At 52.9% G+C, this 11,265-nt stretch overlaps 1 protein-coding gene across 1 annotated transcript; it reads left to right on the top strand.

The window, feature by feature from the left end:
* The first annotated feature begins 2,615 nt into the window (after positions 1 to 2,615).
* On the top strand, positions 2,616 to 11,056 carry LOC144739137 (serum albumin SDS-1-like). The gene is made up of 3 exons (XM_078622114.1): positions 2,616 to 2,886; positions 3,806 to 3,941; positions 10,947 to 11,056. Exons 1-3 carry the CDS (start codon positions 2,633 to 2,635, stop codon positions 10,971 to 10,973), a joined length of 417 nt encoding a protein of 138 aa, XP_078478240.1. The 5' UTR covers positions 2,616 to 2,632; the 3' UTR covers positions 10,974 to 11,056.
* The last annotated feature ends 209 nt before the right edge of the window (positions 11,057 to 11,265 follow it).

Here is an 11,265-nt window from a genome sequence, read left to right as displayed (position 1 = left end):
CCACCCACTCACCCACCCACTCACCCACCCTCCCACCCACTCACCCACCCACTCACCCACTCACCCACCCACCCACTCTCCCACTCACCCACTCACCCACCCACTCACCCACCCACCCACCCACCCACTCACCCACCCACCCACCCTCTCCCCCCACCTTCCCCCACAGACCCTACACCTCTACTCCTCAATGTGTTCCGATGGCTCCTACATCACACACCCAACCACTCACCCACTCACCCACCCACTCACCCACTCACCCACCCACTCACCCACTCACCCACTCACCCAACCACTCACCCACTCACCCACCCACCCACTCACCCACCCACTCACCCACCCCACCCACTCACTCACCCACCCACCCACCCACCCTCCCACCCACTCACCCACCCACCCACCCACTCACCCACTCACCCACCCTCCCACCCACTCACCCACCCACCCACCCACTCACTCACCCACCCACTCACCCACCCACCCACCCACTCACCCACTCACCCACTCACCCACCCACCCACTCACCCACCCACTCACCCACCCACCCACCCACTCACCCACTCACCCACCCACTCACCCACCCACTCACCCACCCACCCACTCACCCACTCACCCACCCACCCACCCACCCACTCACCCACTCACTCACTCACCCACCCACCCACCCACTCACCCACCCACCCACTCACCCACCCACTCACCCACCCTCCCACCCACTCACCCACCCACTCACCCACTCACCCACCCACCCACTCTCCCACTCACCCACTCACCCACCCACTCACCCACCCACCCACCCACCCACTCACCCACCCACCCACCCACCCTCTCCCCCCACCTTCCCCCACAGACCCTACACCTCTACTCCTCAATGTGCTCCGATGGCTCCTACATCACACACCCAACCACTCACCCACTCACCCACTCACCCACTCACCCACTCACCCAACCACTCACCCACTCACCCACCCACCCACTCACCCACCCACTCACCCACCCACCCACCCACTCACTCACCCACCCACCCACCCACTCACCCACCCACCCACTCACCCACCCACTCACCCACCCACCCACCCACTCACTCACCCACCCACCCACCCACTCACCCACCCACCCACTCACCCAACCACTCACCCACTCACCCACCCACCCACTCACCCACCCACCCACCCACCCACCCACTCACCCACTCACTCACTCACCCACCCACCCACCCACTCACCCACCCACCCACTCACCCACCCACTCACCCACCCTCCCACCCACTCACCCACCCACTCACCCACTCACCCACCCACCCACTCTCCCACTCACCCACTCACCCACCCACTCACCCACCCACCCACCCACCCACTCACCCACCCACCCACCCTCTCCCCCCACCTTCCCCCACAGACCCTACACCTCTACTCCTCAATGTGTTCCGATGGCTCCTACATCACACACCCAACCACTCACCCACTCACCCACCCACTCACCCACCCACCCACTCACCCAACCACTCACCCACTCACCCACCCACCCACTCACCCACCCTCTCCCCCCACCTTCCCCCACAGACCCTACACCTCTACTCCTCAATGTGCTCCGATGGCGCCTACATCACACACCCAACCACTCACCCACTCACCCACTCACCCACTCACCCCACCCACTCACCCACCCACCCACTCACCCTCTCCCCCCACCTTCCCCCACAGACCCTACACCTCTACTCCTCAATGTGCTCCGATGGCTCCTACATCACACACCCAACCACTCACCCACTCACCCACTCACCCACTCACCCACCCACCCACTCACCCACCCACCCACCCACCCACCCACCCACCCTCTCCCCCCACCTTCCCCCACAGACCCTACACCTCTACTCCTCAATGTGCTCCGATGGCTCTTACATCACACACCCAACCACTCACCCACTCACCCACTCACCCACTCACCCAACCACTCACCCACTCACCCACTCACCCACTCACCCACTCACTCACCCACTCACCCACCCACCCACTCACCCACCCACCCACTCACCCACCCACCCACCCACCCTCTCCCCCCACCTTCCCCCACAGACCCTACACCTCTACTCCTCAATGTGCGCCGATGGCTCCTACATCACACACCCAACCACTCACCCACTCACCCACTCACCCACTCACCCAACCACTCACCCACTCACCCACCCACCCACTCACCCACCCACTCACCCAACCACTCACCCACTCACCCACCCACCCACCCACCCACTCACCCACCCTCTCCCCCCACCTTCCCCCACAGACCCTACACCTCTACTCCTCAATGTGCTCCGATGGCTCCTACATCAAACACCCAACCACTCACCCACTCACCCACTCACCCACCCACCCACCCACTCACCCACTCACCCACTCACCCACCCACCCACTCACCCACCCACCCACTCACCCTCTCCCCCCACCTTCCCCCACAGACCCTACACCTCTACTCCTCAATGTGCTCCGATGGCTCCTACATCACACACCCAACCACCCACCCACTCACCCACTCACCCACTCACCCACCCACTCACCCACCCACCCACCCACCCACCCACTCACCCACCCTCTCCCCCCACCTTCCCCCACAGACCCTACACCTCTACTCCTCAATGTGCTCCGATGGCGCCTACATCGCCGCTCACGATGGCTACCGAAAGTGCTGCCGCTTGCCTCCGTCCGAGGCCCCTGCCTGCCACGCGGAGCACGAGAAGGGTCACGAGGTGGAGCATGCCAAGGAGGTGGACCACGAGAAGGTGGAGCACGAGAAGGTGGAGCACGCCGGGGTGAAGGGGACCTTGGCCGAGGGTGGCGCTGCAATGAGCTGTCTGAGGTTCAGGCAGCAACCGGAGAAATACTTGCAGAGGTGGGTGGCGTGTCAGTCGGTCAGTCGGTTAGTTAGTCAGTCACTCAGTCAGTTAGTCACTCACTCAGTCACTCACTCAGCCACTCACTCTTCCACTCACCCACACACTCACCCACTCACCCACTCACCCACTCACCCACACACTCACCCACTCACCCACACACTCACCCACTCACCCACCCACTCACCCACACACCCACACACTCACCCACTCACCCACTCACCCACTCACCCACACACTCACCCACTCACCCACACACTCACCCACTCACCCACCCACTCACCCACACACTCACCCACTCACCCACACACTCACCCACTCACCCACCCACTCACCCACACACTCACCCACTCACCCACCCACTCACCCACACACTCACCCACTCACCCACACACTCACCCACTCACCCACACACTCACCCACTCACCCACCCACTCACCCACACACTCACCCACTCACCCACACACTCACCCACTCACCCACCCACTCACCCACACACTCACCCACTCACTCACCCACTCACCCACCCACTCACTCACCCACCCACTCACCCACTCACTCACCCACCCACTCACCCACCCACTCACTCACTCACTCACCCACCCACCCACCCACTCACCCACCCACTCACCCACCCACTCACTCACTCACTCACCCACCCACTCACTCACCCACCCACCCACCCACCCACTCACCCACTCACCCACCCACTCACCCACCCACTCACCCACTCACTCACCCACTCACTCACCCACTCACTCACCCACCCACTCACTCACCCACTCACCCACTCACTCACCCACCCACTCACTCACCCACTCACTCACCCACTCACCCACCATCTCACCCACCCACTCACCCCCCCCCCCACACTCACCCCATGTCTTTAACCTCGTGTCCACCTCGTGTCCACCTCAGCCTGCTCTACAAGGCTGCCCACGATGCTCCACCCCAGGTGGATCATGCACAGCTGAGGCTCCAAGTCCACCACTTTGTGGAGGTCACCGCCAAATGTTGTCGCGCCTTCGACAAAACCGAGTGCTTCAGCCACGAGGTCAGAGACCCATAGACACACTACATAGACACAGAGACACATAGACTCATTACATAGACACAGAGACACATAGACTCATTACATAGACACAGAGACCCATAGACACACTACATAGACACAGAGACCCATAGACACACTACATAGACATAGAGACACATAGACACACTACATAGACACAGAGACACATAGACTCACTACATAGAGACCCATAGACTCATTACATAGACACAGAGACACATAGACACACTACATAGACACAGAGACACATAGACTCACTACATAGAGACCCATAGACTCATTACATAGACACAGAGACACATAGACACACTACATAGACACAGAGACCCATAGACTCACTACATAGAGACCCATAGACTCACTACATAGACACAGAGACCCATAGACTCATTACATAGACACAGAGACCCATAGACTCACTACATAGAGACCCATAGACTCACTACATAGACACAGAGACACATAGACTCACTACATAGACATAGAGACCCATAGACACACTACATAGACACAGAGACACATAGACACACTACATAGACATAGAGACCCATAGACACACTACATAGACATAGAGACCCATAGACACACTACATAGACATAGAGACCCATAGACTCACTACATAGACACAGAGACCCATAGACACACTACATAGACATAGAGACCCATAGACACACTACATAGACATAGAGACCCATAGACTCACTACATAGACATAGAGACCCATAGACACACTACATAGACATAGAGACCCATAGACACACTACATAGACATAGAGACCCATAGACTCACTACATAGACATAGAGACCCATAGACACATTACATAGACACAGAGACCCATAGACACACTACATAGACATAGAGACCCATAGACACACTACATAGACACAGAGACCCATAGACACACTACATAGACATAGAGACCCATAGACTCACTACATAGACATAGAGACCCATAGACTCACTACATAGACATAGAGACCCATAGACATACTACATAGACATAGAGACCCATAGACTCATTACATAGACATAGAGACCCATAGAAACACTACATAGAGACCCATAGACACACTACATAGACACAGAGACCCATAGACTCACTACATAGACATAGAGACCCATAGACACACTACATAGAGACCCATAGACACACTACATAGACACAGAGACCCATAGACTCATTACATAGACATAGAGACCCATAGACACACTACATAGACACAGAGACCCATAGACACACTACATAGACACAGAGACCCATAGACACACTACATAGACATAGAGACACATAGACACACCACCCACCCATAGAGACCCATAGACACACTACATAGACATAGAGACACATAGACACACCACATAGACATAGAGACCCATAGACACACTACATAGACATAGAGACACATAGACACACCACATAGACACAGAGACCCATAGACACACTACATAGACATAGAGACCCATAGACACACTACATAGACATAGAGACACATAGACACACTACATAGACATAGAGACCCATACACTCACTACATAGACATAGAGACCCATAGACACACTACATAGACATAGAGACCCATAGACTCACTACATAGACATAGAGACCCATAGACTCACTACATAGAGACCCATAGACACACTACATAGACACAGAGACCCATAGACTCACTACATAGACACAGAGACCCATAGACTTACTACATAGACACAGAGACCCATAGACTCACTACATAGACACAGAGACCCATAGACTCACTACATAGACACAGAGACCCATAGACTCACTACATAGACACAGAGACCCATAGACTCACTACATAGACACAGAGACCCATAGACTCACTACATAGACATCGAGACCCATAGACACACTACATAGACATAGAGATCCATAGACACACTACATAGACATAGAGACCCATAGACACACTACATAGACATAGAGACCCATAGACACACTACATAGACATAGAGACCCATAGACTCACTACATAGACATAGAGACACATAGACACACTACATAGACATCGAGACCCATAGACTCACTACATAGACATAGAGACCCATAGACACACTACATAGACACAGAGACCCATAGACTCATTACATAGACATAGAGACCCATAGACACACTACATAGACATAGAGACCCATAGACTCACTACATAGACATAGAGACCCATAGACTCACTACATAGACATAGAGACCCATAGACACACTACATAGACACAGAGACCCATAGACACACTACATAGAGACCCATAGACACACTACATAGACATAGAGACACATAGACTCACTACATAGACACAGAGACCCATAGACACACTACATAGAGACCCATAGACACACTACATAGACATAGAGACACATAGACTCACTACATAGACACAGAGACCCATAGACTCACTACATAGACATAGAGACCCATAGACTCACTACATAGACATAGAGACCCATAGACTCACTACATAGACACAGAGACCCATAGACACACTACATAGACATAGAGACCCATAGACTCACTACATAGACATAGAGACCCATAGACACACTACATAGACATAGAGACCCATAGACTCACTACATAGACACAGAGACCCATAGACACACTACATAGACATAGAGACCCATAGACTCACTACATAGACACAGAGACCCATAGACACACTACATAGACACAGAGACCCATAGACTCACTACATAGACACAGAGACCCATAGACTCACTACATAGACACAGAGACCCATAGACACACTACATAGACATAGAGACCCATAGACTCACTACATAGACATAGAGACCCATAGACACACTACATAGACATAGAGACCCATAGACTCACTACATAGACACAGAGACCCATAGACACACTACATAGACATAGAGACCCATAGACTCACTACATAGACACAGAGACCCATAGACACACTACATAGACATAGAGACCCATAGACTCACTACATAGACACAGAGACCCATAGACACACTACATAGACACAGAGACCCATAGACTCACTACATAGACACAGAGACCCATAGACTCACTACATAGACACAGAGACCCATAGACTCACTACATAGACATAGAGACCCATAGACTCACTACATAGACATAGAGACCCATAGACACACTACATAGACATAGAGACCCATAGACACACTACATAGACATAGAGACCCATAGACCAACCACTACATAGACATCAGAGACCCATAGACTCACTACATAGACACAGAGACCCATAGACTCACTACATAGACATAGAGACCCATAGACTCACTACATAGACACAGAGACCCATAGACACACTACATAGACATAGAGACCCATAGACTCACTACATAGACACAGAGACCCATAGACCACTACATAGACATAGAGACCCATAGACTCACTACATAGACACAGAGACCCATAGACACACTACATAGACATAGAGACCCATAGACTCACTACATAGACACAGAGACCCATAGACACACTACATAGACACTGAGACCCATAGACTCACTACATAGACACAGAGACCCATAGACACACTACATAGACATAGAGACCCATAGACTCACTACATAGACACAGAGACCCATAGACACACTACATAGACACAGAGACCCATAGACTCACTACATAGACACAGAGACCCATAGACACACTACATAGACACAGAGACCCATAGACTCACTACATAGACACTAGAGACCCATAGACACACTACATAGACCCATAGGACAACACTACATAGACATAGAGACCCATAGACTCACTACATAGACACAGAGACCCATAGACTCACTACATAGACATAGAGACCCATAGACTCACTACATAGACACTAGAGACCCATAGACTCACTACATAGACACAGAGACCCATAGACACACTACATAGCATAGAGACCCATAGACTCACTACATAGACATAGAGACCCATAGACACACTACATAGACATAGAGACCCATAGACCTCACTACATAGACACAGAGACCCATAGACACACTACATAGACATAGAGACCCATAGACTCACTACATAGACACAGAGACCCATAGACACACTACATAGACACAGAGACCCATAGACTCACTACATAGACACAGAGACCCATAGACTCACTACATAGACACAGAGACCCATAGACACACTACATAGACATAGAGACCCATAGACTCACTACATAGACAGAGACCCATAGACACACTACATAGACATAGAGGACCCATAGACTCACTAACATAGACACAGAGACCCATAGACACACTACATAGACATAGAGACCCATAGACTCACTACATAGACACAGAGACCCATAGACACACTACATAGACATAGAGACCATAGACCCACATAGAACAGAGACCATAGACACCTACATAGACACAGAGACCCATAGACTCACTACATAGACACAGAGACCCATAGACTCACTACATAGACACAGAGACCCATAGACTCACTACATAGACATAGAGACCCCTATAGATCTCACTACATAGACATAGAGACCCATAGACACACTACATAGACATAGAGACCCATAGACACACTACATAGACATAGAGACCCATAGACTCACTACATAGCATAGAGACCCATAGACTCACTACATAGACACAGAGACCCATAGACTCACTACATAGGACATAGAGACCCATAGACACACTACATAGACATAGAGACCCCATAGACTCACTACATAGACATAGAGACCCATAGACTCACTTACATAGACACAGAGACCCATAGACACACTACATAGACATAGAGACCCCATAGACTCACTACATAGACACAGAGACCCATAGACACACTACATAGACATAGAGACCCATAGGACTCACTACATAGACACAGAGACCCATAGACACACTACATAGACACAGAGACCCATAGACTCACTACATAGACACAGAGACCCATAGACACACTACATAGACATAGAGACCCATAGACTCACTACATAGACACAGAGACCCATAGACACACTACATAGACACAGAGACCCATAGACTCACTACATAGACACAGAGACCCCATAGACCTCACTACATAGACACAGAGACCCATAGACTCACTACATAGACATAGAGACCCATAGACTCACTACATAGACATAGAGACCCATAGACACACTACATAGACACAGAGACCATAGACACACTACATAGAGAGGTAGTGGTGGTGGTGATGGTAGTGGTGGTGGTGGTGGTGTAGTGGTGGTGGTGATGTAGTGGTGGTGGTGGTGGTGTAGTGGTGGTGGTGGTGATGTAGTGTGTGGTGGTGTGGGTAGTGGGGTGGTAGTGGGGGTGTAGTGGTGGTGGTGTGATGGTGGTGGTGATGGTAGGTGGTGGTGGTGATGTAGTGGTGGTGGTGGTGGTGATGGTTAGTGGTGGGTGGTGTAGTGGTGGTGGTGTAGGTGGTGGTGATGTGGTGGTGGTGGTGATGTAGTGGTGGTGGTGGTGTAGTGGTGGTGGTGTAGTGGGTGGTGGTGGGTGGTGATGTAGTGGTGGTGGTGGTGTAGTGGTGGTGGTGTAGTGGTGGTGGTGGTGGTGATGTAGTGGTGGTGGTGGTGTAGTGGTGGTGGTGTAGTGGTGGTGGTGGTGGTGATGTAGTGGTGGTGGTGATGGTAGTGGTGGTGGTGGATGGTAGTGGTGGTGTGGTGTAGTGGTGGTGGTGTAGTGGTGGTGGTGGTGGTGATGTAGTGGTGGTTGGTGGGGTGTGGTGGTGGGGTGTAGTGGTGGTGGTGGGTGATGTATGTGGTGGTGGTGATGGTAGTGGTGGTGGTGTAGTGGTGGTGGTGGTGATGTGGTGGTGGTGATGGTAGTGGTGGTGGTGATGGTAGTGGTGGTGGTGGTGGTGATGGTAGTGGTGGTGGTGTAGTGGTGGGGTGTAGTGGTGGTGGTGGTGATGGGGTGGTGGTGGTGATGTAGTGGTGGTGGTGGTGGAGTGGTGGTGGTGTAGGGTGGGTGGTGGTGGTGAGGTGGTGGGGTGGTGTAGTGGTGGGGGTGTAGTGGTGGTGGGGTGGTGATGTAGTGGTGGTGGTGGTGTAGTGGTGGTGGGTGTAGTGGGGGGTGGTGGTGGTGTGGTGGTGGTGGTGATGGTGTGGTGGTGGTGGTGATGTAGTGGTGGTGGTGGTGTAGTGGTGGTGGTGTTAGTGGTGGTGGTGGTGGTGATGTAGTGGTGGTGGTGGTGGTGGGGGTGGTGTAGTGGGGGGTGGGTGGTGGTGATGTAGTGGTGGTGGTGGGTGTAGTGGGGGTGGTGGTGATGGTAGTGGTGGTGGTGGTGAGTGGTGGTGGTGTAGTGGTGGTGGTGGTGTGAGTGGTGGTGGTGGTGTGTGGTGGTGGTGTGGTGGGGTAGGGTGGGTGGTGTGTGGTGGTGGTAGGTGGTGGTGGTGAGGGTGGTGGTGGTGGGTGTGGTGGTGGTGGTGTGGTGGTGGTGGGGTGGTGGGTAGTGGTGGTGGTGGTGTTGTGGTGGTGGTGTTGTGGTGGTGGTGGTGTGGTGGGGGGGTGGTGGAGGTAGTGGTGGTGGGGTGGTGGGTGGGGGGTGGGTGGTGGTGGTGGGGGTGGTGTTGTGGTGGTGGTGGTGAGTGGTGGGGTGGTTGGTGGTGGGGTGGTGGTGGTGGTTGTGGGGTGGTGGGGTGGTGGTGTAGTGGTGGTGGGGTGATGGGTAGTGGTGGTGATGTAGTGGTGGTGGTGGTGTAGTGGTGGTGGTGGGTGTAGTGGTGGTGGTGGGTGGTGGTGGTGGTGGTGTGGTGGTGGTGGTGGTGTAGTGGTGGTGTTGTAGTGGTGGTGGTGATGGTGATGTAGTGGTGGTGGTGATGGTAGTGGTGGTGGGTGTGGTGAACATCGCTAGCACTGGCGGAGAGACAAAGGCGGCTGGGCGTGGTGGTGTGTATCCACAGTGCACTTGCCCCTGCAGTCTGTTACAGGCTACACGGGGGATCTTTATCTTTGTGTCTGTGTGTGGTTTTTTTTTTCAGATCAAGGAGATGAAAAACGCACCGTGACACACACAGACACACACACAGTGACACACACACAGACACACACACAGTGACACACACACAGTGACACAGACACACACACAGTGACACACACAGTGACACACACACACACAGTGACACACACACAGTGACACACACAGACACACACACAGTGACACACACACAGTGACACACACACAGTGACACACACACAGTGACACACACACAGACACACACACAGTGACACACACAGTGACACACACACAGTGACACACACACAGTGACACACACACAGTGACACACACACAGTGACACA

Source organism: Lampetra planeri, unplaced genomic scaffold (genome assembly GCF_965212315.1).
Source record: "Lampetra planeri unplaced genomic scaffold, kcLamPlan1.2.h2 scaffold_1327, whole genome shotgun sequence".
Taxonomy (NCBI): Eukaryota; Metazoa; Chordata; class Hyperoartia; order Petromyzontiformes; family Petromyzontidae; genus Lampetra; species Lampetra planeri.
The sequence above is the reverse complement of the archived record's forward strand: the minus strand, read 5'-3'. Positions and strand labels throughout refer to the sequence as shown.

Bases quoted from the DNA above. Each gene is read 5' to 3' on its own strand.
- LOC144739137 (XM_078622114.1), top strand. From the start codon at position 2,633: ATGTGCTCCGATGGCGCCTACATCGCCGCTCACGATGGCTACCGAAAG. The intron at 2,887-3,805 runs GTGGGTGGCGTG...TGTCCACCTCAG, and splicing joins CCGGAGAAATACTTGCAGAG to CCTGCTCTACAAGGCTGCCC. The intron at 3,942-10,946 runs GTCAGAGACCCA...TTTTTTTTTCAG, and splicing joins CCGAGTGCTTCAGCCACGAG to ATCAAGGAGATGAAAAACGC.